The sequence below is a fragment of the Gouania willdenowi genome, chromosome 7 (genome assembly GCF_900634775.1).
Source record: "Gouania willdenowi chromosome 7, fGouWil2.1, whole genome shotgun sequence".
Classification (NCBI taxonomy): domain Eukaryota; kingdom Metazoa; phylum Chordata; class Actinopteri; order Blenniiformes; family Gobiesocidae; genus Gouania; species Gouania willdenowi.
This window is the reverse complement of record NC_041050.1, coordinates 4,907,594-4,934,615: the sequence shown is the minus strand read 5'-3', so window position 1 is coordinate 4,934,615 and position 27,022 is coordinate 4,907,594. Positions and strand designations below refer to the sequence as shown.

At 38.0% G+C, this 27,022-nt stretch overlaps 2 protein-coding genes across 3 annotated transcripts; one reads left to right on the top strand and one right to left on the bottom strand.

The window, feature by feature from the left end:
- Nucleotides 1-159: 159 nt before the first annotated feature.
- Nucleotides 160-6,270, bottom strand: LOC114467451 (zinc finger protein 184-like). Its single transcript, XM_028453761.1, has 2 exons — nt 5,158-6,270; nt 160-1,029 (listed from the first exon to the last, which is right to left on the bottom strand). Exons 1-2 carry the CDS (start codon nt 5,965-5,967, stop codon nt 391-393), a joined length of 1,449 nt encoding a protein of 482 aa, XP_028309562.1. The 5' UTR covers nt 5,968-6,270; the 3' UTR covers nt 160-390.
- A 2,233-nt stretch (nt 6,271-8,503) lies between these two features.
- Nucleotides 8,504-25,672, top strand: gdap1l1 (ganglioside induced differentiation associated protein 1-like 1). Of its 2 annotated transcripts, none has more exons than XM_028453775.1 (7): nt 8,504-8,640; nt 8,693-8,944; nt 11,774-11,966; nt 20,475-20,648; nt 22,054-22,148; nt 23,833-23,947; nt 24,685-25,672. In XM_028453775.1, the coding sequence occupies exons 2-7, from the start codon at nt 8,762-8,764 to the stop codon at nt 25,044-25,046; spliced, it is 1,122 nt and encodes a 373-aa protein (XP_028309576.1). In that variant the 5' UTR covers nt 8,504-8,640; nt 8,693-8,761; the 3' UTR covers nt 25,047-25,672. The 2 variants fall into 2 exon arrangements, with proteins under 2 accessions (XP_028309576.1, XP_028309577.1); XM_028453776.1 differs by having other exon boundaries at nt 24,703-25,671.
- The last annotated feature ends 1,350 nt before the right edge of the window (nt 25,673-27,022 follow it).

Genomic DNA, 27,022 nt, shown 5'->3' with positions numbered 1-27,022 from the left:
AAATAACGAAACAAAAAGTGTAAATTATTTAATGAAGAGCAAACTGTCAATATAGCAGAAATGAGGCTTTAATGTTCAAAGGTAAAACTATTTTAAACATTTTTTTTTTACAGTAAACAACTACACAAAAGAAACCAACTTGAAATATAAACTGCCCAACTCTAACTTCTGCCAAAATCTGTTGTTACCTTATTGAAAGAAGTAACTTACAAAACTAACTACACTTCAAACTTCAACTATACACAAACCTATGCAGCTGAAAAAAAACAAAAAACAATGAACAACTTTTAAGAAAATATTTACTAAACACAACAGAGTTAAAAGTCTTTACTTATGTCTAAGCTCTTCCGTGGACCTTCACTTCAAACTTTTGTTTAAAACAATTCATTTTCAAATATCACATTTGAAAGGTTTCTCTTCTTTGTGTATTCTCACATGTGACTGCAGGGAATCCTTACGGGCAAAACATTTACTACAAACATCACATTTGAATGGTTTCGCTCCTGTGTGGGTTCCCATGTGTTGCTTAAGGTTACACTTTTGAATGAAACATTTATGACAAACATCACATTTAAATGGTTTCTCTCCTGTGTGGGTTATCATGTGTTGCTTAAGGTGAGATGTATTAATAAAACATTTACTACAAACATCACATTTGAATGGTTTCTCTCCTGTGTGGGTTCCCATATGTTGCTTAAGGTTACACTTTTGAATGAAACATTTACTGCAAACATCACATTTGAATGATTTCTCTCCTGTGTGGATTCTCATGTGTCGCCTAAGGTGAGACGTATTCATAAAACATTTCCCACAAACATCACATTTGAATGGTTTTCCTCCTTTGTGGATACTTATGTGTTGCTTAAGGTGATAAGCTTTAAGAAAACATTGACTACAAACATCACATTTGAATGGTTTCTCTCCTGTGTGGATTCCCATGTGTTCTTTAAGGTTAACCTTACGGGTAAAACATTTACTACAAACATCACATTTGAATGGTTTCTCTCCTGTGTGGGTTCTCATGTGTACCTTAAGGTGAGAAGTTTTAATAAAACATATACTACAAACATCACATTTGAATGGTTTCTCTCCTGTGTGGATTCTCATGTGTTCCTTAACGTGAGATGTTTTAATAAAACATTTCCTACAAACATCACATTCTAATGGTTTCGCTCCTGTGTGGATTCTAAGTTTTGAAGCTACACTACGTGATGCTTTCTTACCACCCACACATTCAGATCTCATTTTTATCTGAACTTTCTTCTTTGAACAAATCTGTTGAAATGAACTAATCTGTGTTTCAGAAGCTTTACATCCCATTACAGTATTTTTAATTGAGTCAGACATTTTTCTGTTTTTCCTGGTGGAGTCAAAGTCAGCTTCAGTTTCAGACTCTGACAGAGGTTTCTGCCAAAAATCTTCATCATCATCATCATCCTCCTCCTCATCATCATCATCCTCGCCACTATGTTCAGTCTGAGATGAGTCTGTTTCTGTTCCATCAGGACCTTGCAGTACTAAACTGTTTGGATCTGGGTTCTGTTCTGTTTCTGGTCCTTTGCTGTTAATTTCCACACTTTGTCTTTTCATGAATTCATCTAAAGTGCAGGTTGAAGGTTCCTCCTTCATGTTGATTTCTGTTAGTTGTCTCCAGTGTAGCTGGGAGACCTGAGGCTTCTCCTCTTCATCTTCACATTTAACAGGACAAGCAGCACTGTTTGTCTCCTGCTGCATACAAAGCTGCTTTTCCTCCTGACCTTCATTGAGCATCTCTGGTTCCTCCTTTATGTGGAGACGCTCTGGGAGCAGCTGCTCCACATTCTTCCTACACTTCCAGTTCATCATCGCCGATGGTGTGGAGTAAAATGTCAATCTTTACATTTACATATTTCTCTCCACTATGCTAGCTCCTCTGCTAGCTCGGTTAGCATTCTGCTCCAGCCTCTCCGTGTCTCTGTAACTCCGTCTTCTGACACCGTGTTGTGCTCTCTCACCTTCCACTGGAGCTTTAAGGCTCTATTATAGTGTGGACTGACTCCGTCTGTAGACTGGATATTAATAACATTATATATTAAACTCACAGAGACACTTGCTTTTTCCTCCGCCCGCTTTTTCTTCTTCTGTGGCTCTAATTTAGCGGTTCTTCTTCTTTTGTTTTTTGGCGGGTTGCTGCCATGACTTAAAGGTGAATACCCCCACCTACTGTATCGGAATATTCTATAATGGCTTTATAGCTATACATATTTTACATTAGTATTATTATTATTTTTTTTTAAAAACTAACACTAATATTTATATTTTATTACAGTCCTGTGTCACTGAGATATTTAGTAACTTCTCTGGGTATGCTACTTACCCCCTCTCCCATTGTTTCTATTATAACCTCAATTTTTTTTCTTCTGTAACACCGTGTTTTGAAAATTAAAAAATGTACATTTTAGGGCATTTTTTACTTTAAAATTCTCTATTAGTCATTCATTTTCATGAATAAAACTGAGGATTATCTTGTCCGTTTTTGGAAACAAGGTTTTTAATATTCTCTGCTGGACAAACTATGTAACTACAACGTGTGTACTATAATAAGTTAACTTACATTACTTAACAATATTATTTTTTTAAGCCTATTATTCAACATATCAGGTTGAGGTTTCTCTAAGACTGATTTATAATATTACAAATGAGGTAACTTATTTGTACCTTAAGGCCATTTATTTTTCCAATTGTGTATGTTTACATCTTTTGCACTATTATCCTATGTTAGTATTTACATTTATTTTTGTTCTTACTCCCTGCTCTTATACTATATTTACTGAGTTGCTGCAAATGTTAATTTCCCCTCTGAACTTAATAAAGGCGTATTCTAATCTATTGTTGTTCATCACATTAGTCATGATGCAAAACAGTTTAACTCGTTATCATAACATTTCAAGCATATTTTATACACTTTTGTCCCACTTTTTTCCACTGATTTGATAGATGGATAGCTTTATTTCGGACTCCGGGTGTATAAAAAACATACAAACACATAAAATGATGACTAGTGTTGATTTGATAAATTATTACCAGGAGTGGTAATTTAGAGCATTGTAAAACTACACAGTATAAGGTCTTCTCTTAATGGGAGAGAAAAGCAAATATGCAACTTATGTCGCCTAAATACAGTCTGTTCAGTGTATTCTATTACTTTAGTCAAACTAACAGTAGTTTTATTTCAGAGAACAGTAATGGAAGTGGAATCCAGGGAGCTGCACACAACTTCATTTATTTGGATTCAGCCTATGACATCACAACAGATGTAGATGGCAGGTATGTAGTGATTTAAGCTCATAAAATTTAGGTCATTTTACTTTTCTCGCATTAATTGTTATATAGTTAAAAAAAAAAACTAACAAATGTAAGGAGTGTAAATAATTTAATAAAGAACAAACTTTGTTAATGTAACACAGAGGAGGCTTTAATATTCAAAGGTAAAACTATTTACACAAAATATTTACAGTAAACAATTACACAAAATAAACCAACTTTAAATATAAACTGCCCAACACTAAAACTTCTGCCAAAATCTGTTATGTTAACTTACTGAAAGAACTAACTTACAAAACTCTAACTACACATCAAACTTGCTGAAAAAAATAAAAACAACAAAAAACAGAGAACAACTATTAGGAAAATATTTAGGGTTGCAGTCAACCAAGGGAATGGTTGGTCGACCAAGACTATGGCACACGTAGCGATTAGTCGACCAAAAAAACGGAGAATGAATGAGCGGGTGCAGAGGAGGACGAGGAGAAAGAAAACGAGAGACAAATATTTTGTTTTGGAGTTTTGTGGTGCCAATTTGGTTTGAAACACAGAGTATTTATGATATGAACCTTATTCAAGCTTTGACCAGAACCCGACAAAGCAAAATTGAAACCCATAGGTCCGACAGACATTAGGTATTTATATCTGTGTTCGACCTGAAACCGACAATTAAAACCTATTTTTTCCACATACAAATTACATATTTACGTTTATTTTAATGGTACACCTGCTTTTATTAATAAACTGTTGATGTCAACATCAAAAAATCAGTGCACGGGGAAACAAACACACGTCAAACACAGGTGCGCAGTGCATCTATTTACATAATCCACGTTCTTGTGCAGAAAAAGGATTGATTTAACAGTTGATGCTTGTTTCAAGCCTGTCTTAATTTGTTCCCTCGCTGATCGGATCTGAGGACAAAGCACTGCACACTGTCAGCTGAAGCGCAACATTTTTTTTTTTTTTTTTGCAGTGCAGCGCTTACTAACATAGAGCTATTGCTGGACATAGAATCATGTTTCGGCATCAAATACGTTATATTGGTGTTTAATCCTTATCATCTATATAAGTGTTTTGTTGTTGTTTTTTTTTTTTTTTTTTTGTGGTATTGAAACTGATCCTGCTGGTCGACCAATGAAAATCTTGGTCGACCATGACGGCATCGACCGATTCGACTAAATGACCAAAGTTGGCAGCCCTGAAATATTAACTACACACGTCCCAGTTGAAAGTCCTTTATGTGTGGACTCTCTTATAGACCTTCAGTTCAGACTTCTGTTTGAAACAATTCCTTTGTCAAACATCACCTTTTAATGATTTATCTTCTTTGTGCATTCTCACATGTGACTGCAGGGAATCCTTACGGGAAAAACATTTACTACAAACATCACATTTGAAAGGTTTCTCTCCTGTGTGGATTCTCATGTGTAGCTTAAGTTTAGACTTTTCAATAAAACATTTACTACAAACATCACATTTAAATGGTTTCTCTCCTGTATGGATTCTCACGTGTCGCTTAAGTTTAGACTTTTGATTAAAACATTGACTACAAACATCACATTTAAATGGTTTCTCTCCTGTATGGATTCTCATGTGTCGCTTAAGTTTAGACTTTTGAGTAAAACACTGACTACAAACAACACATTTAAAAGGTTTCTCTCCTGTATGTATTCTCATGTGTACCTTTAGGTTGACCTTATCTTTAAAACATTTCCTACAAAGATCACATTCAAACGGTTTCTCTCCAGTGTGAATTCTCATGTGAGACTTAAGGGTGGCCTCTTGAGTAAAACATTTCCTACAAACATCACATCTGAATGGTTTCTCTCCTGTGTGGGTTCTCATGTGTACCTTAAGGTTGACCTTATCTTTAAAACATTTCCTACAAAGATCACATTCAAACGGTTTCTCTCCAGTGTGAATTCTCATGTGAGACTTAAGGGTGGCCTCTTGAGTAAAACATTTACTACAAACATCACATTTAAACGGTTTCTCTCCTGTGTGGGTTCTCAGTTTTGAAGCTTCATTAAGTGATGCTTTCTTACCACCCACACATTCAGATCTCATTTTTACCTGAATCTTTTTCTTTGAACAAATCTGTTGAAATGAACTAATCTGTGTTTCAGAAGCTTTACATCCCATTACAGTATTTTTACTTGAGTCAGACATTTTTCTGTTTTTCCTGGTGGAGTCAAAGTCAGCTTCAGTTTCAGACTCTGACAGAGGTTTCTGCCAAAAATCTTCATCATCATCATCATCTTCATCATCATCATCATCGCCACTATGTTCAGTCTGAGATGAGTCTGTTTCTGTTCCATCAGGACCCTGTAGTACTAAACTGTTTGGATCTGGGTTCTGTTCTGCTTCTGGTCCTTTGCTGTTAATTTCCACACTTTGTCTTTTCATGAATTCATCTAAAGTGCAGGTTGAAGGTTCCTCCTTCATGTTGATTTCTGTTAGTTGTCTCCAGTGTAGCTGGGAGACCTGAGGCTTCTCCTCTTCATCTTCACATTTAACAGGACAAGCAGCACTGTTTGTCTCCTGCTGCACACAAAGCTGCTTTTCCTCCTGACCTTCACTGAGCATCTCTGGTTCCTCCTTTATGTGGAGACGCTCTGGGAGCAGCTGCTCCACATTCTTCCTACACTTCCAGTTCATCATCACCGATGGTGTGGAGTAAAATGTCAATCTTTATATTTTCATCTTTCTCTCCACTATGCTAGCTCCTCTGCTAGCTCGGTTAGCATTCTGCTCCAGCCTCTCCGTGTCTCTGTAACTCCGTCTTCTGACACCGTGTTGTGCTCTCTCACCTTCCACTGGAGCTTTAAGGCTCTATTATAGTGTGGACTGACTCCGTCTGTAGACTGGATATTAATAATATTATATATTAGACTCACAGAGTGACACTTCTTTTTTTTTCTCCGCTTTTTATTCCACAGCAGCTCTATCCTTTCGCACTCTGGAACTGCGCTTGCGCGACTGGGGGTGGGGTGGGTGGGGTAGGTGGGATGGGGCGTCAAAAGAATGGATGGGACAAGCCATCGGGGAAGTGAAGCTTTTATTTTTAGAGCTCCCTCTGCTGACTGGCTGCAGTATAGGTCATAAACCCCGCCTTCTCAATGATAAAGGAGGGGATTTGGGTCAAACTGTAAAGATTTTTCTGTGAAGTTTGTTTTAAATAAGTTATTTGAGGTTGAAAAATGGGATTTGACGTCATGTTTGATGATGATTGACAGCTGCGGGTCTTGCGTAGCTCTCTTTGGGGTCTATTTTCCCGTCTGGGCTAAAGCGCTTTTTTGTGCGCCTGCAGTTACGCATTTCTCTCTTACGCGTATTCTCCAATCCAGGCTCCTGACACGCCCACTGGTTGAAGGAAAGGAGGTGGTGATGTAAATTTTTTTGGCTGTCTAGAAATCACAGAACATGGAGTTTTCCCAACGCTTGTAAATATCATTGAAATCCGTGAAAATGATAAAGTTCACTTTTAATTTGAAACACCTTCATTAATAAACAATGCAACAGGTGATTTGATCAGATCTTTGATCAGATTATTGCAGTCTGACTGAGGATCGGCCACATTCTTCTGTCCGAGTCACAGTCAAAATCTCTCTCCTTGATCATCATCATCATCATCATCATCATCGCTGTCAAGTGTGACCGAGTTAGATGCTGGAGATATGAGGAATAACCCAGCCACAGAGCATCCTGTTTTAATACAGTGAGATGTTTGAAGTGAAACAGAACTATTACATAGTTTTTTTGAGCTACTAGTACTAACCTCTATGATCTGATCATCTGAACAAGACGTTGGTAGAATTCCCAGTGGGAAAGATACTTAAGTTCTTGGCACAACTCGGCTGCTTGGGTGATGAGGGCGTGTTTTGAGATGTATGTGTGTGTGTATGTGCGTGTAACTCGCTAGTCGCTACCTGTTCTCCTGGTTGCCGTGTAGGACTCTCTCTATCTCCATGGGTTCTCTCTCACACACGAACGCACATTAGCCACGCGTATCAGCGGCACGCATGCACATACACTGTCAGAGATTGTTGAAATGCATGTCACTCACGCCCAATGCGTGAGACTTGAGAGAAAAAAAACGGGCCCGGAAGTACCATGACGCGATCGAAATTGGGAGCCGTAATCTCAAAACAAAATGAAAATAAACATTTTGCAACACACTTAAATAACTTAAATAACTTAACCGTCAATTAGTTTTCAAAAACAAAACTGATAATATTTGCGTTCTATCTCAATACAGTGAATAACAATTAGTATATTTATAATTTGTAGAGTTCAAATGCAGCATGTGATTGGAAGGCCTACAGAATAGTGGCGCATTTACCATCCTGTCATGTCTGTAATATGGTTGTAGCTATGTGGTCCTCTTAGTTAAATCTTTTCAGTCACTCTTTTATTTATTTATTTATTTGTTTTTGTGTAGTTTTGGTTCCTCATTCATGTTTTGTTAACTATTGAGTCATTGTGCTTCAAACTCCCTCCTGTTTCCACTCAGGTGTGCAGCATTACCAATCAAGCCTCCTCACTAATGTGCTGAGAATTTGGACACATAATTCCATGAAAAATGAGTTCATGAAAAAAAATGTAATTGCATCTTTTTTTATATGTCTAAAAGGTAAAAAAAAAACCACATAGGAAGAAAATATTGACTCAGATTTCATAATTTGTACATGAAAGAGTTAAATAAATGAAAAAAGAATTGGGCACAAATTGGTGTATTTATTATTCAATAAAAAAAAGTTTATCTGATCTAACAAAAAAGTGTTCAAATACAAAACAAAACAAATATAAAAAATATAGATTTGAGAGCCAAATAACTTGAACACTTTTTTTTGATTGAAAATGTGATTTTTTATTATTATTGAAGTCAACTTTTTTTTATTGAAAAGTTTTTTTCTCACTATTTAAGTCATATTTTTTGTATTTGAGCCATATTATGGATAGTACATGTGTCTTTATTATTCAATCAAAATTGAAACATTTCAATCAAAGAAAAAAATGTCAATCAAAAAAACAATAATTTCAATCAAAAAAAAAAAAAAAAAAGTGTTTTCTCCTCTGATTGAAAATATATTTTTTGATTTAATAATGACAAAAATACCTCCACACTCGAGCACCACTAGGGGTCTACTTGTGCACGTGCCTGGCGTGGCCTGTCACGTGACGTGCGGCTCCTTGAGCTCGCACGGATCCGGGACTGTGCGTGCGCGGTGTGGTTTTGGTCTGTTGGGGGAGAGAAGTGACGCGGATTTCAGCACCGGAGCTGTCCCGCACGGATGCCGCGCGCCTGCCTTTGAGACACCCCTCTTCCTCTTCCTCTTCCTCTCTCTCTTCCTCTCTCTCTCTCTCTCTCTCTCTCTCTCTCTCTCTCTCTCTCTCTCTCTCTCTCTCTCTCTCTCTCTCTCTCCTCTCCTCCACACGCACAAAACGCTCTGTCATGGCGTCTTCCAACCATGTCACCCCCACCAACTGTAGCTGGTGGCCCATCTCAGCCATGGAGGAGGACGGGAGGACCGCAGACGGGGATGAGAGTGAGGAGGCCCCGGTGGAGCCCAGCAAGGCCCCGAGCAGAGACAGGCTGGTTCTGTATCACTGGACTCAGTCCTTCACCTCACAGAAGGTAAACCACAGCAGGGGGTGGGGGTGACAGAGGTGTGTGAGTGTGTGTGTGATCGTGCAGTGGTGCCCCCCTCCACCGCTGCAGCACCTGGATCCGCTTCCTTCATCCAGGACCGGGTCCTGGTCCTGGTCCTGGTCCTGGTCCTGGTCCTGGTCCTTGCACGGGCCGCCGTTTGGTGTCAGGCCTCAGTGCGCGGAATGCAGCTCCATCCGATGTGAGCTCTGACACATGACATCCTGAATAATTGATAGAAACGATGTGCAAAACAAACCAAAGGCCTCCCGCTGCCAGTCTGTGCATCCATTGAACGCACACAGGCTGCACGAGGAGGCTGAATGTCACCCTTTCACTAAGTGCATGTGTGCCGAATGTAAAACAGAATGTTCTTTATCAGTGTTTCTCAAATGAGGGTACGTGTATCACTAGGGGTGCGCGATGGCACTACAGGAGTATTTGAGAGAGAGAGAAAGTGGAAAATTAACAAAGTGTCAGTCTTGGTTCTAGCCCAGTAGTGGTATGACTGGAAACGATAAAAAACTAGAAATAAATCTATTCAGGACTCACAAAATCAGGGTTTTTCAACCTTGGGGTCGGGACCCCCATGTTGGTCACCTGAAGTTTAAATAGGGTCGCCTTGAAATGCATTATTATTATTATTATTATTATTATTATTATTATTGTTATTGTTATTATTATTAATAATAATTAAAACAACACAATCTTAAACAACTGTATTTCTATACTTTCACTTTGTGAATTACAAATCTAAAATGTAGTAAAAAAAATAAATAAATAAAAAATCTGAGCTCAAATATGATCAAAAACAAATTCTAGAAAAAAAAATGTCTTGTGGGTCTCCAGAAATTCTTGATATCATAATGGGGTTACGATCCAAAAAAGATTGGGAACCTGTGCACTAAATAATGTTTATTTCCACTTATTTTTAAAATGAGATTCTTTAAAACGTGTGTTATCACTCGTTCATTCCGTCATTATAGTTGTTAACCCAAGGGGTGCTTGGATTCAGAAATAAGAATAAGGGGGTACTTCACTTGAGCCAAAAAAGTTTGAGAACCACTGGTCTATATAATTGTTAAAAATGTGTACACATTAAAAAACAAATCCAAATGTAAATATGAAATCTAATAATCTAAATCTAAATGTTAAATGTAAATCTAAATGTTTTAAATTTACATCTAGAAGTTAAATCTAAATGTTAAATGTTAATCTGAATAATGTTAAATGTAAATCTAAATGTTAAATGTTAATCTAAATGTTAAATTTATATCTAAATGTTAAATAGGTTGCCAGGTTGTATTATGTTGTATCTTAGGGTTATAAGAACATGTTGCGTTATTTTCCTGTAGTTTTAAATGATACATTTATTTATTACACAGTGCTTTGTTTGTTGTGTTACCACGTTAGGTTGTATCTTTCTGTTAGATCGCATTAAATTACTTTTTTTTCCTTGTCTTGTATCTGTACTCTCTATCATTGGGTCAGAACGCCACTGACCACATCTTAGATAGTTATAAGAAATTCAAACAATATATATATATATTGTCTGGCTGGATGTGTTTTGTGTCTCCTGAGCAGTTTAAGCACTTGGAGCGATTACTCAGGAGTGACTAATTACATTACATAACAAACTACTGTTAAACAGTAGCCTTGTTTTCATGGGTCAGCAGTATTAAAGTGGTTTGGTTTAGTGTGTGTTGTGTGACATACAGTAGTTGTTCTTCCCACTGTGCATTTCTAAATCCTACAGCGTTCTTTATAGCAGCTCAATGTAGCACATATTACTACTAATAATACTTGTGTGGCTCTCTGCAGGATATCCCTCATCACACTGACATAGGGCTGGGCGATACATTGAGATTCAAGATATATCAAATTTTCTATTTTGGCGATATAGCAAATTAAAATATCACCTATATCGATATATTTATGTATTTTTTATCGCTTTTTGTTGTATTAAAATACCTGTTTTGAGGAAACACTGGCTGGGAAAATTTGAGCCTATTGTTGCTTAGTTTGACCCTTTTTCTGCAACTACACCAAACTTGCCATATTTTAACCTATTTTCATCATCTTTTAATGCATTTTTCTACATTACTCCCATTTTTGCCACTTCTCCATCAACTTTCAATGTATTTTCTACACATTTTTCCACTTTCAAGAGATTTTCAGCACTTATAAACCTTTTCCTCCACTTTTCCCACCTAATGTTGCATATGTTGACCCATTATTGTCACTTTAAACCTCTTTTCACCATATTTCATGCTTATTTGTTGCCAGTTTAACCACATTCAGGATTTGTCATGTCCATTATTTGCCAGTTTAAAGTAATTGTTCCTACTAATTGTTCCAATTTTGACACTTTCAACCACCACTTTCACCACACTTTTGCGGCTGGAGCTTCCGCCATTGAACTTTTACTACTTGCATCGACTTTAGTCGAGCAGCCAATAGTAACGCCCTGAAATAGCTCATGGACCACTCTCTTTGTAGAAATATCTCTGGTTGGCAGAAAAGTAGCATCACACTCCTGGATTTCTAAAGCTTAAATACAGAGCCAAGAGAAGGAGCAAAGGTCCAGAGTCCGCTCACAACACTTTCAATTACAATATGATGAAAGGTTAGTATGGATTTTTAACCAAATGATGCAAAAAAACAAACAAAAAAAACGTACGTACTGCAGCTTTAATATGTTTTATAATGCTGTGCATGTTGTTTTTTATTGCAAACAATATACTGTAAATAAAGTATTGTCTTGTGCTACTTTACTCTATGAATGTTCCCACAGTGAGACAGTGTTTGTTCCCGCAGGTTCGCCTCATCATTAACGAGAAGGGTCTGGTCTGTGAGGAGCGGGACGTGAGTTTACCTCTGCAGGAGCACAAGGAGCCCTGGTTCATGAGGCTGAACCTGGGCGAGGAGGTGCCCGTCTTCCTGCACGGAGACACCATCATCAGCGACTACAACCAGATCATCGACTACCTGGAGAAAAACTTTGTGGGAGGTATGGAGGCAGCAGCAATGTGGATTCACTGTGACACTGATGTCTATGTGTTAGAAGTAGGAAGTTGGTATTTAAAGGATAGCTGTAGTGAACTTTAGTCATCAGCTGTTTCAAAATATCATTTATAATACAAAAGATTCAGTCAGGTATGGTTCCTCATAATGAAAGTATTATTTTTTTTTTGTCCATTTTGAGATCTTATACCCAACTAATTTATTTTCTAATCGTAATTCTTTTTTTTTTTTTTTATTTGGAAAAATATTTCAGAATTTTAAAATTTTACCATATAAAAATACACTAAAATCTAAAAATGGCTTCCTTTATTGAGGCAACAACGTCATCTTGGATCTTCTGTCACGTACGTCTCTAGCTGAAGTTTTCTCCTGGGAATCTGTAAATGTTGTGGCTCCCTGCAGGATTTGGCAGCTGTGATGTGCAACGGAAGTTGTAAAAACAGCCTCACAAATGTGAAAAGTAGCTGCAACACTCATCCCTGTGTGTTGCACTTCCTGTGAATCAACTATACTGCGTCACAAGGAATAAAACTTGTCAGAAAAGTAATTTAAAGGTGTAATTTAAAAGTTATTGCTTAACGAACGTGCACATATATTGTTTAACGGTAATATATAAAGGTCAATGACGTTACACCTTAAAATTCTGTCTAAATGCATTCATTTTAGTTAAAAAAGGTTTAAATGCATAAAAAGACACCAAATATGTAGTAACTTAGTCAATATGCACTAACTGATTTATTTTATTTTTTTTAAATGTTACTAAATTACTTCTGTAATTATGTAATGTCAAAGCAAGAAGTCATGAAATGGGATGAGTTTAGGAGTTTGGACTTCACAGCTGGCATGGTGTTAAATCAGCGTTCTGTGCTAACAGTAACAGCTGAGGGTAAAGAGAGAGCCAGCCTTTCCTCTGCCTGCTGCCTCTCAGCATGCTTCATCATGATGATAAAACACAGATAGTTTGACGGCTGTGGGAGCTGGGGGAGGGCGTAGCTGATTCTGGCTTTGCTCCAGAAAGCTGAGTAATCACGACCAGGACGAGCAGGCCGACCTGAGCGTGGCACGCAGCAGACCTCCAGCGTGTCTGCTGCAGTGCTGAGGGGGGAATGTGCAGACTGATGCATTATCTAACCCAGTGCTTCTGGATTAGTATAACAAACAGTATATCAAAAACTAAACCTGGAAAAAAAATGTCTTTGGGGTCACCAGAAATTTGTGATCCCAAACGGTTTGGGAACCACTCTTTTAGTGGAGTGGTTCTCAACCTTTTTAGCCTGCAACCCCCAAAATAAAGGTGCCAGAGAGCGAGGACCCCCACTGTACCTGAAGGTGGTTGAACACAGACATGAACATTGAAGAACCATCCATAAAATCAGCAAAATGATGGTCCATTGTTCTACGAATCTGTAATAACCACATTTATTTATTTATCTGAATAACATCATAGTATATAGTCATCTTAAAGATGTAAATCCTTGTTTTAATCAGAAGTAAAATGGGTTAAAAGTAACAGAAAATTGCAGAAAAGCTGGTGAAATGGGATTTTAAAAACCACAGAAACGTTTAAAAGTTGCAAATTTGAGTGGCCAAAAACGGACAGAAAAAGTGGTAAATAGAGTTCAAAGTATCAATATTGGAACAGGTAGAAGGATCAATTAGTTTAACTGGCAAATAATGGGCATAACAAATCATGAATGTGGTTAAATTGGCAAAAATAATCATGATATATCATGAAAAGAGGTTAAAAGTGACAATAGTGGGTAAATATATGTGACATTAGGTGGAAAAAGTGGTGGAAAAGGTTTATAAGTGCAAAAATCTCTTGAAAGTGGAAAAAATGTGCAGAAAAGGCATTGAAATTTGATAGAGAAGTGCCAAAAACGGGAGTAATGTAGCAAAAATGCATTAAAACGAGCAAAAATATGGCAAGATAAAAGTGATAAAAATAGGTTGGTAGAAAAATGGTAAAAATAAGCAAAAATGGGCTGAAAATATATATTCTTAGTTCCTTGAAGACATCTGGCAACCCCCTCCCAGTGCCTCGATACCCCAAATGGCGTCCAGACGCCAAGGTTGAGAACCCCTGATTTAACGTGTTAAAAATATCTGTTTGCTGTCCAGCCATGACATTCACTCTTCATTTGGGACTAAAAAAAAAGCAAAGCTGAGTCTTCAGATGATTTTACAACATTAGTTAAACTGATTCTCATACTGTGAAACATCGACTAAATCTCTGAATAAGAAGATTACACGAGCTCAGTAAATAAAATCAACGAGCGTGAGAAAAACTCCACACACTGCCCTAAAGCCTATGACTGCTACTGTAAGTGAGCAGTGAACCAAGTCGCAGAAGCTCCCATGTGACCACCGACGGACCAATCACTGAGGCTTTAGAGTCCCTCAGGCCTGTCCCATTCTGAAGCTCCCAGCATGTTACGTAACATCTTAGTGGACGTTTCCTATTGGTCGACCACCGTTCACAGTTAGCGGGAATTAACGCACACACGTTCTGTGAGTCACAGCGCAAACATGAGGCATCATCTTCGTCACGTTTCTTCTTTGGTGTTTAGACTTGAAGTTTATTCACAAATACTGTTTCATAAAGGAAGTTTATTAAAACCACACCTACTTATGCTGATGTAGAACAGATTTTGAAATCATGGCAATGTTCTTCAAACGCTTGAAATCTCTGGTGCTCAGCAGCTTTGGCTTTGGGACCAAAAAACCTCCCTTAATTAAAAGTTAGCACTCAAGACGATACATTTCAGTTTCTCAAATGTACAGTATATTGTGAAACATTGGACACTTTGAAGCTGAAATAAGACAGAACATCACTGGTGGAGATTATGTTTAAACTAAAATGTATCACAGGTGATGATGCTGTGAGAAATCACATGGTCACTTGACTGATGATGAGGGAATGAGTTGGAGCCAGATAAGAAGGTTTGGAGAATAGTAAATAAAAACAAAGTACCTTTCAAAACATTTATTTAGTAGCTTTTTATTAATATTTTATTAATGTTGTTTTTTAGAATAAATTTTATCTTCACTAATTTTAGCAATTTGAAAATGTGCCACATAAACTAACTTACTCATTATTACCAATATTATTTTGTATTATTTTTTTTGAGTCATTTCAACAGATTTTCAGGATATCCGACGCACTTTGGTCTCAAAAAATTCTGAATTTTTTTTTAACAATTGTTCCTTAATAATTCAATAGGCACACTGTACATTTTTTGAGATATGGACAAATTAGTGAGGGGGGTATCTGTCGATTTTCACACGTCCTTATTTTTCTTCCATTTTCAGCTTCTAATATCTCAGGAACTACATCACATAGGAAATGGTGGACAATGCCAGCTCCTCAAATTTGTCGGGGTTTTGGGCCGAAACACGTTTGGGCCTTGAGTAAACAACTTTGTATGAGCCTCAGTTCCCTGTAATTAAAATTGTAATTCTATAATTGTAAATTATTATTGTAAAGGAAACTATTTTATTAGCTACTATATTGTTTTTCTCAGTATATCTGCTATCCCCAAAATATTATTATTATTATTATTATTATTATTATTATTATTATTATCCCCGCGACCCTGATAGACTAGGAATAGGAATTAGCGGGTTTGAAGATGGATGGATATTATTATTATTATTATTATTATTATTATTATCCATTTATCAATTGTCAGACCCGCTTTGTCCTATTTCAGGGTACACCCTGGACAGGGTGCCAGTCTTTCACAGGTTAACACACAGGCAGACAACCACTCACACTCATATTCACTCATTCGTTTTAGTTCAAGGGCCATATATGATATATGACCTAGTTTAACCTCAAGTGGGCCAGACCAGAAAAATCCATGTTTTTGTCAAAAAGCACAAATTTAAAAAAAATCTAGAATGTTAAGGAATTGGTGAAAATTCCTTGACTTTGTAACTAATTTTCTTGAAATTTGCAATGTAATTTGCCAGAGTTCTGTAGGACAATTTTCGAGAATTTCCCAGATTTTTAAAAAGTAATTGCGATTGAATTTCCCTGTAAATAATCTAGTAAAGCAACCTCCATCGTATTTGATCTACAACTACAAAAACTCCTGTGTTTGTAGTGATTTCTACTTTGAACAAAATTTTCCTGCGGGCCAGGACTAGATGCTCTGGAGGGCCGAACTTGGCCCGCGGGCCTTGAGTTTGAAACATGTGCCTTAGACCCTCCTTCGGTGTGTCTGCTTCCAGACTCCATTAGAAGACATTAGAACACATTAGAACAGTCAGACATGGGTCCTCTTGTGTTGGATGAGATACAGAACTACATCACGCTCACTGTTTGTGAAGCTGAGTATTGGCGGCCATCTGCCAGTGTGTGTGTGTGTGTGTGTGGTGTGTGTGTGTGTGTGTGTGTGTGTGTGTGTGTGTGTGTGTGTGTGTGTGTGTGTGTGTGTGTGTGTGTGTGTGTGTGTGTGTGTGTGTGTGTGTGTGTGTGTGTGTGTGTGTGTCAGCCTGGTCTGTGTAATGAAAGTGCTTCTATCTACTCCTTGCTTGGGATCGCTGAGAGGCAACAGTGATGATGAAAAATCTTTGCGTACGACTTTGGTTAATTAACGTTGGCTCATGTTCTCTATCAGGTATAATCTGTCATGTCTGACCTGTTCTTCCCAGCACTCGTCCATCCTAGTCACTGTTACAGCACAACCTCAGCATCTTCATCCCTCCACCACCACAACCAACGTCTTCTAAACCTTCCTTTTCCAGTCTGCCATCCCTTCTACTCTTCCATGCAATGTCTTTTGCTCTTGTCGCATTTGTCTTGAATGTTGCGTTTGTTTTAAATCGGAACAGGCAGGGCTGGTGGAGGATTACTAATGGTGTTGGTGTCCATCAGGAACATCCTTGAGTTTCATCTCATGAGACTCCACACGTCAGACTGTGTTCTGGCTCAAAGGAAATCCTCTTTAGACTGTCCCTCACATCAATTTAATGCGAATTTGTTGGAGCTTTAATGACATTTTAGCATTTAATTTTAGAGGTTTAATCTGGTAATGTTCTTCAAAAGCAGCCAGGAGGAGTAAAAACCTGCTTGTGACAGAGATATAATTAGTGCCACATTGTTCACCTCAGACACTCGTAGTGATGTCACCGAGTAGGGCTACGTGGGCTCCTCCTCCTTAAAACACTTAAATGGCCCCGGCTAAGTTCACCCTGTCTCCTGCTTGCCCGTGACATGCAAAGTGATCTCCGCCACGTCTCTGACTGCCTGCTGTGGCTGCACCGATGCACATCCAGAGCTCACAATACCAGCTTCATACACGTCAGAAGGAGCTCCAATGCATATTTTTGTGTTGTCCATAATAATTAATAAGAAACGAGGTAATGATTCACGAGGTAAACGTAGATCCTTATCATTCACTTGTCTGTTTTTAATCTAAATTGCACCTTTTTTTGACAAGCTACACAACTTGGTTGAAACTCTGAATTTAGTTGATCAATTTTATGTTCTACACTTGGCTTTAAAAGGTCAAATTGAGACTCTTGAAGTTGTGTGTGAAGGTTCTCAGTCTAATTGGTCATGTTGATTCTGGTATCTTAAGCTGAGGCTACTGGACTTAACGTTTTGTTTGAAGACGTTTCACTTCTTGTCCAAGACTGGGAGTCTGGGATTAATACTCTGAGCTAATCCGTTAGCTGGTTTCACCAAACCAAACATTCTCCGTCAGAGAGCCCCTGTCCTACGAAGCAGGTTCACTTAAAGCTACTATCTGCAGTTTCTGAGAGAACGTCTCGATGTCCCGCTCTCAACAGCTCTACTTCCTCTCCTGCCTCTACCAATCTACCAGAAACTACGCCTCTACATTTGTGCACGTGCATTGCAAAACATAACAAAGTCGCATAACTACAAAAACTACACATTTATTTTTAGAGTGCAATAACTTTTGATTACAAACATGTTTATTAAACCTGTTCATGAGAAATGACGCCAAATCCTGGTTCGTTCAGAATCCTTTTAAAAGCAGCAAGTCCCTCCCCCTTTGAAAAGCAGCTCCGAGATAAATTCTGTTGTGGTCACAAAGACGTTTATCCACAAGTTTTTTACCCGGACTTTTTTCTTTAGTTGAAGCTTTACATGTTGGCAATCGTGGAATGGGTAACTGGAGTTTTGAGTTTTGAGGCGTGCAGGAAAGATTTTTGAGGCGTGCAGGAAAGATTGTGGCCGACCCCTCCCACCCCGGTCATAAACTGTTTCAATCTCTCCCTTCTGGTAGGAGCCTCCAGACACAAAAACAGCTTCTTTCCCTCTGCCACCATCCACATGAACACACCCCAAGTCACCCACTGAACCCCCCCCCCCCCCCCCCCCCCCCCCCCCACCCGATCACCACCTCCACCAGCTTGATACCATGCTGCACTGTATATATATATTTATATTTATCCTATTTATCATTTATTCTCTATCTATCCTTTATTTATCCCTCATCCTTTATATTTATCATTATTATTATTATTATTGTTGCTGGGTTGTTCTTTGTTGTGTTGTTTTTATTTCTTTTGTTTCTTTTTGTTGCTTGTTTTGTGCACCAACCACCAAGTCAAATTCCTTGTACTGTCCTCAAAACTGTACATGGCAAATAAAACATTTCTGATTCTGATTCTGATTCTGAGTTTCGGAGCGCTCCTCCATGATGCTCTGCTGCTCAGAGTGATGTACCTGTTTGCTGTTGTGACGGTGCACGCGTATTCACTTTGATTGACAGTGGCCTACTCCAGGAAGTTGAAACCTATTGGCTGGGCGAAGTCGGCGCTTTCTTGCATTTGTATAGGGGTCTATTGACGAAGGCGGGACTTATATACATTAATGTATGAGAATGACCACCGGCAGTAGACCAAAGTAAGAGACTAGTCAGATATATTTTTGCATTTCCAAAGAATGATACATAAACATAGATGTCTCAGAAACACACACACACACACACACTGGAATGAGAGTGTCCAACACAGGCTTCATCAGCTGACTGTAGATCAGTCCATCAGATATAAATCTATATCTCTCCTAAAGGATGTGCAACCTAAGCCCGAGGTCTTAAATCTATGCTTGACTATTAAAATAGAAACTCTGTGACGACTTTATAAAAAATAGGTTATATTTATTTGTGTAAGATAGTCTAATGCAGTGACAGCGCGGGACACAGTTTCCTCTCTGGAAACCAGCAGCCGAGTGTGAGGCATTGTTTGTACGACCATGCCCTAAACAATGGGTTGGATTTCATACAATCAGTCAATTTAGCAATAACACAAGGATGCCAACCAATCCACGTCTGTGTGCCGTTAAATTGTGTGTCTATGTGTGAGTGTGTTGCACCTGGATGGTCCGATGTCTGCTCTGTGAGAAAGCGTCCTTAGCTGAAGGACAGTTTTCTGATTGCAGCCTAGTTTAGACAAGACAGTACAGTTTTTCTTGATTGATAAGACACTAAGTTCCATTCATTGCACACCAGCACCAACTGACTGCACACATTTCTCAAAAACAGGACTCTGATGTCAAAACCTTTAACACAGTTCATGGTTTGGACACAGTTTTCAAAACTTTTGCACTCTTTTTTGCAAAAGACCGAACACATTTTATGCTCATTTGAACACACTTTTCACTCTTAACACACATTTTTCAAAGAGTGAACACTAGGACTGTAGCACTGTAATTTTGTGTAAGATTATTTTTATTTAGTAATGTACAATCAGGCACTGCAATGGGCCACTTTGGTTCATTTATAGGATGCATTTGTGTTTAATGTAAGATGTCATTTTTAAGGACTGTATTTTTTTTTTAATCGATGTGAACACAGTGAGAGAGAGTATTTTGTATTGAGCAGTGCAGTGTGCTACGTTTGCTCTGTGTGTGCAAAACTAGAAAACAATAATCACATTTTAACAATAAAGTGTGCTTTTGACTCAAGTGTGCAGTGCTTTGCACATTGTGTCCCAATATAGAAAGTAGAGTGCAGTGTTTAGGGAAATGTTTGCTATTTTTCAGGAACAATGTCTTATCAATTGAGAAAAACTATAATATGACAATAATAAACACAAACCCAACAGATGTAATCGGTAAATGAAAGGATTGCTTTTATCCATTAATATTCTTTTTTTCCTAAACACAGTTGTCACATCTGCACCAACCAGGATCTTCTAACCATGGGCAGCTCATTTTAGAGAGAACTGATTAGTCAGACGGCGGGACTTTAGTGTTCGCTCAGATCTTATCCAGAAAAAACCTACTCGCGACCAGGTTATGTGTTCAGCCTAAGTTACCATGGTGATTTATCCCGGTAAGACGTTAGCCGGCATCGTAGTACAGCACACACCAAATTAATTTCGGACGTTTGCGCGATAAGAGGAAATCCAGGCCCTTAAAGTCTGCTATTGGAACTCTAATGATGTTTGTCAGTTAAAGAATAAAATTAGGTTGAATCTGATTGGTGTGTTTATTGGTGTTATTATCGTACAGACACAGTGGCTCAGCTGATTCCTGATGCAGACTCTCCTCTCCACGACCGTGTGCAGCAGTATCGTCGGCTGCTGGACGACCTTCCGATGGACGCCTACACGCACGGCTGCATCCTCCACCCAGAGCTCACCACCGACTCAATGATCCCAAAGTACGCCACCGCAGAAATACGTAGTAAGTGTTGTTCTTTCTGCGTGTGTGCGTTTGTATGCGAGTGTGATTATCCCACTGTGCAGGATAAGTAAGGGTGTGCATTGCCATGAATCTGACAAAACCATACGATTCACAATTTGCATGTCACAATACGATAAATCCCGATCGTAAACAATACAAAATAATTGAGATATCAAGTCAAGTTATCATGTCCAAAATGATATGAAATACAATTTATTTCATATTTTTTAGAGAACAAGTAAATGGTAACTAACTGTAATTCAAGTACCAATATCAAAAACAATTGATATGTTTTTAAACTGTCAGATTACAGTTTTCAAAAAAGTTTTCACTTTTGCTTCTACAACAGATTCTGATTCTGTTAAGTTCTTAAATTGTTTAAAAAAGTAACGTATAACATATTGCGTTATATAACTACAGATGAGAATAAATCCTACACAAAAAAGGACTGTTCAGAACAACCTAAGAATGTTTGACCAGAGAGACATGTAAACCCATGTAAATTTTCGATGTACAGAACGAGACGGGACCTAAATAAGCAAACTGCTTCTCTCGTCTCCTTTTTCGGCATGTACAAAAAAAAAAAAAAAATGTAAAAAAAAAGTGAATGTAACCATGTCGGAAATAAACTGAATAAATAACAATAAAAATAAAATATTGCCGAATCTATTTTTTCTTGCACCCTTAAGGATAAGCAGGTACAAAAGATGACAAACCTTGTGTCCTGTGAAAGCACCAGTGCATCGACAGCAAACCTTTTATCCTCCTTACATCAACTCATTTTTATGTGCTCGATATTATCAGCGTGCAAAGTAACGTGAAGCCAGTCAATAAGAAAAACCCCGAACGCAGCGTTTTGTGGTGATGTGCTTCTCACTTTGAGCTGTGGGCTCGTTTCTGTTGGATGAACCTCATCATATGCAATCAAAGATGCAGATTGGCTGCTTAGTGTGTGCTGGACTATAAAACAACCCAATGAACCACAGTATAAAATAATATTCCATTTTAATAATAATATGATCATTAATAACTACGTAACATCCAAATTATAATAATGAAATATATTCTGCTGCTGTATATTTGACTGTTCTTAAAAAAAAATCGTAAAATTCCAAATAAAGATTACTGTTACGACTGGGGCACCAAAGCCCATGAATCAATATGTAAACACGTATGTTATGACAACAGCAGGAGAAATACAGTAATAAAGCATCTAATGTAATAAAGTTATTATTGGCATTTCATTTTGGGTTCTTTTGTTCATTTTGTCGTCTCTGTATGTTTTTATAGTCGTCTCGTGTTTATTTAGGTAATTTTGTGGAGTCACTTTGTGAGTTTACTTTGGGGGCTACAGAAGATCTAACGGGCTGTGTGTGTGTGCGCGTGTGTGTGTGTGTAACTCCAGGACATTTGGCCAACGCTGCGACGGAGCTGATGAAGTTGGACCACGAGGAGCCTCAGCTGACAGAGCCGTACCTTTCAAAGCAGAAGAAGCTCATGGTTAGTCATCATGTTTTTTTAGTGATGTGTCGTTATATATTCTAATGACTGACGGAAAAACTATTAGGCAGTGGCTATCTGTACGGTTGCCGTATCAATATACCAACATTCCATCCGTATGTAGCGCCCCTGTTTGGCCAGTTTAAGTCACGTGATAGGTCTGTCATTGGCCAGTTTAGGTCACGTGACTAAGACTAAACCCAACCCTAACCCTAAACATTACCCTAAAAATTGTTGCGATATTGGGTTATAACCTAACCCTAAGACGCTACGTACGTGTACTTCGGTAACCGTACCAATAGCACCGGTGGTTGTCCGTACAGCAACCGTACAAATAGACACTTTCAAACTATTAAGGCTGAAACATACTCAAGCGGAACGTACACAGAGCAGACTCCACCCGGACTGTCCACTCTCCTAAAGAGTTTACATACTCGAGCACAACGCCATAGAGTAGTTTCCAGTAAAATCATACATGTCCCACAATCCTTAGCACTTCTTTGTAGTGCTTGTACTCCTTCTGGGACGTGTCGGTACTTGTGTAGCTCTTCTGCCAGTCTCTCCTCTAAGCTCGTCTCCAACTCTTCCGCTCTGTTTCACCAGGAGGGTGAAATGCAGGTCGATGTGTGGCACCACATTCCCAGTCACAGTCCCGTACCCCTTCTGACATTTAACCTTTTACAAAGACAGTAATTCATTGACGGTCCCTAAATTTGAACGACATGCGTTCTTAGCAAAGCCTTCAGCATGTTCCTCCCCCAACCATGACTGAGTGGGCGGGACACATTGAAGTGAAGCTACCGCTGTTGGTTTTGGAGCCGAATATCCAACTTGAAACCAACTTCACCACGGTGAAGCCATGTACCCATACTCCTGCACACTTAAAAAACATAATAATGTAATGTCACATACAATGTTGCCCTACAGTGAAAATTGTCTCTGAATTTTATCTATCCTGTTGAGGAATAATATATTTAAAAAAAATAATGATAATAATCTGTAAGCACACAATAAAACATTTTATTCAGATTTATTACTTGCTTTATTGAATTAATTAGAATCTATTGTTTTCGAAAATGAAATCTACCAAAGATTTGTTAATTGAACATTTACCATTAACAACATATTCATCAACATCTGAAACTGTGAAATACAACTCACTACAACTTTAATGAGAAGGGTAATTTTTTTAAATTTTTTTTTCACGTACCCCCTATGACAACTCGTGTACCCCTGGGGGTACACGTACCCCACTCTGGGTACCTAGGCTCCATAGGATAAGTTGGCACAGAAGACAAATGTATGAATGTGGGTTTTTCCAAAAATTGTGACCTTACAGTGGGGGGTATTTGTTGAATTATAGCTGGAAAATTAGGAATATTGCCCCCTCTAGTGGCAAAAAGAAAGATGGCAGCAGATTTTTGGAGATACAGCTGTATTTGTATTATTAATGTTATTTTTTCAATTCAAAATGAGAGAAAGTATAATTAATAATAATAATAATAACAATAAATACAAATTCATTTAATAATAAATGACACATGAAAAATACTTCACATAATTAAGTGAAACTATAACTATTGTGATAATAAATTAAATTAATTATTTAATTATCCAATAAAAGGATGGAGATGTTGGTGACAATAAGAGTTTTCATATGTATATCATATTTATTGATTTGCAGGCAAAGATTTTGGACCACGACAACGTGAACTACCTGAAGAAAATCCTGGGGGAGTTAGCCATGGTTTTAGATCAGGTGGAGGCGGAGCTTGAGAAAAGGAAACTAGAGTATCAAGGTATGTGCGAAGACACGCCCACACCAGGCTTGGGGTCGATTATAATTGTAATCGGGTAAATGATAATTAATTCAAAGTATGATGTAATTATAATTATAATTGTATTTGAGAAAATCTGTTGCTGTTGTAATTGTAATTGAGTTCAGATCATTGACTTTGCAATTGAAATGGGCATGAACAATCTAAAAAAACTGTCAATTTACAATTTATTTAAACGCAAAACTGTGGAACCATGTTACAGTTCTATGTCTTAAACATACGTATTAGTTTTTCCACAACCTGTCAATTAATAATATATAAATCTAAGGCTATACTGACAGAAAATGGCTCAGACGCCCACACCAAAAATATTAATATCAATATTTTCATTGATAAGTAAACCTAATAAGGTAACCAAGAAATGAAAAACAAAAGAGATGAGAATGTTTTTTAGTGTTTTTTTTTTTACAGCTGATTTAAGACATGAGTCAAAACTGACCCATTATCATAAGAGATGCTAACATAAAGCTAACACAAGAGGTTTTATAAGGTTATTTATTAAAGGCTCAGTGTGTGTGATTCATTGTAATTGAACTTTAATACTAGTAAACTAGTATAACTTTCAGGGGGAAAAAAATAATTGGAAAAAATGAAGGCCACGGTAATCATAATTGAGTTGTAATTGAACATGGATAATTGAAGATATAATTGTAATTTAAAAATGTCATTAACACCAACCCTGGCCCACACACATCCAGCTGTGTTTTGCCTCACAGGTCAGAAGTGTGAGTTGTGGCTTTGTGGACCTGATTTTACACTCGCTGACGTCTGCCTCGGGGCCTTGTTGCACAGGCTCAAGTTTTTGGGACTTTCTAAGAAATACTGGGAGGACGGCAGCAGGCCCAACCTGCAGTCCTTTTTCTTGCGTGTGCAAAAACGCTATGCTTTCCGCAAAGTCTTGGGCGACATCCACACGACCCTGCTGTCGGCGGTCCTACCCAACGCCTTTCGGATGGTAAAAAAGAAGCCGCCGTCCTTCTTCGGGGCCTCGTTTCTCATGGGATCACTGGGCGGGATGGGCTACTTCGCCTACTGGTTTTTAAAAAAGAAATACATGTAGTGAATGCCCTTCTCGTTGTGTTCAGTGTCTGTATGTATTTGTGTGACGTTTCAACTTTTTCTGTAACGGTTTACGACTGCAGGAGAACCTATTTAGAGAACACTATTACTTACTGGGACAAACAAAGGAATATTAAAACATTCCATGATGGGAGAAGTCTTGACAGCACATTTTCTGGTGAATCAGAGGGAAAAAAAAGTCCTTCATGAAGCTTCATCTGTGCAGACTTGCAGCTCTTGTGTTGAGAGTGGAGGCATGTATTGGGTCTATTCAAACCAATCCTTACAGTAGAAACAGCCACAGAGGACTTTTGCATGCCACTGTTATTATCATCATCATCATCATCATGGATCATGTCTGCTTCTCACTCTGTCTGCTTGAGCTTTGACCTCTTCTACATCCACACAAACATACAAACCCAGGATAGATGAACTAATGAAAGAGCGTTTAGTCAAATTCACTTTAGTTCAGGGGCTAAATATGGACCAATTTCAGCTTATGTGGGCATTAATGTGCCCTGGTTTGTACTTCCACGTATAAATAATATATAAATGGTAAAATATGTGAGTATATCAGTCCTTGCAGGATCTTCACTTAAATTTCCCTGGTTTTGGGAATTTGGGGAAATTTCATGGAACAATTTTAGAAAAATTTACCAAATTTTTGAAAAAATTTAGAGTTCTTTCAACAATTTGAGATTAAAAATGACTGCCTTCATGTGATATAAGAACTGGAAGACTGTAATTGTAATCGCATTATTGATAACCTTTGCATTAGATGTTTCCCCTTAACGATAGTCTATGTTTTCACCGTTCTAGTTCTCACCCCTAAATGTTAATTTTACCTTAAAGCTGATATCCAGAGTTTCTGAGAAATGTCTCGATGTCCCGCCCTCAACTGCTCCATTTACTCCCACTGCCTCTTCCAATCTACCATTAGCCACGCCTCTACTTTTCTGCATGCGCATCGCGGAACATAACGAGGTCGCATCGGGTCGCATTGATATGTGTCTATGAGTCAGGGAAGAGACAAAATCATATTTACCTGTTTGCTGTTGTTTCCGTGCACAGTTCCACATTCACTTTGATTGACAGTCTCAAAAACAGGAAGTCGAAGCCTTTTGGCTGGGCGCAGTTGGCGATTGTTTCCATTTGTATAGGGGTCTATAGGACGAAGGAGGGACTTATTTACATTAATGTATATGAATGACCACTGGCAGTAGACTAGTTAGGTATTTTTATGCATTTCAAAAGAATCATACATAAACATAGATTTCTCAGAAACTCCGGATATCAGCTTTAAGTGACACCTCTTTTATATTTTGACGTTTTTTTGTTTTGTTTTGTTTTTGTTGTAGCTTCTTTTCAATACATTTTCATTAAGAGATTATTAAAATTTAAAGAAGAGTAATACTTTTTTCAAAAATGTTTTTGGCAAAAAAGAAGAAAATTATTCTAGGTTCAACATTCATCTGTAAATGTTGAATATACACAAAATCCTATTTTTTTTTTATCTAAGATAATTGATTTCCTTCCAAAAAGTTTAGTTTTTAATCCATAAACTGTCAAATAAAAGCATCGTTTTGTAGTTTTCCTTCCATGTGGAATGTTTTCCTTCCATGTGGAATGTTTTCCTCGTTTTTTTTCCTTCCCTAAAAAAACCGATGGCAGTAACATTTCTGAACCAAAGACGAGGACCTGCACCTTTAATCCCAGCGTCTTTCTGCTCTGTCACTCCTGAGGGTTGATTTGTGTTTGTAAGAAAACATCATTCCAGAGAGAATTTGCGTGTATTAATAGCGCTGACACTGAAAGCAAACTAAATGTCCTTCAAAATAAAAGCACAGGAACCTAATGACTTATGTCCATGCAAATGCATGTGACTCACTAAAAACAGGTTCACAGCCCACTTTAGGGTCCCGACCCGTCAGTTTAGGACCTCTGCATTAGATGTTTCCCTCTACGTTTTTACCATTC

Coding starts and splice junctions, on each gene's coding strand:
- gdap1l1 (XM_028453775.1), top strand. CDS start 8,762: ATGGCGTCTTCCAACCATGTCACCCCCACCAACTGTAGCTGGTGGCCC. Junction 20,649..22,053: donor CGCCACCGCAGAAATACGTA/GTAAGTGTTGTT, acceptor GTGTAACTCCAG/GACATTTGGCCAACGCTGCG. Junction 22,149..23,832: donor CAAAGCAGAAGAAGCTCATG/GTTAGTCATCAT, acceptor ATTGATTTGCAG/GCAAAGATTTTGGACCACGA.
- LOC114467451 (XM_028453761.1), bottom strand. CDS start 5,967: ATGATGAACTGGAAGTGTAGGAAGAATGTGGAGCAGCTGCTCCCAGAG. Junction 1,030..5,157: donor AAGATAAGGTCAACCTTAAG/GTACACATGAGA, acceptor TCTCACCTTAAG/GTACACATGAGAACCCACAC.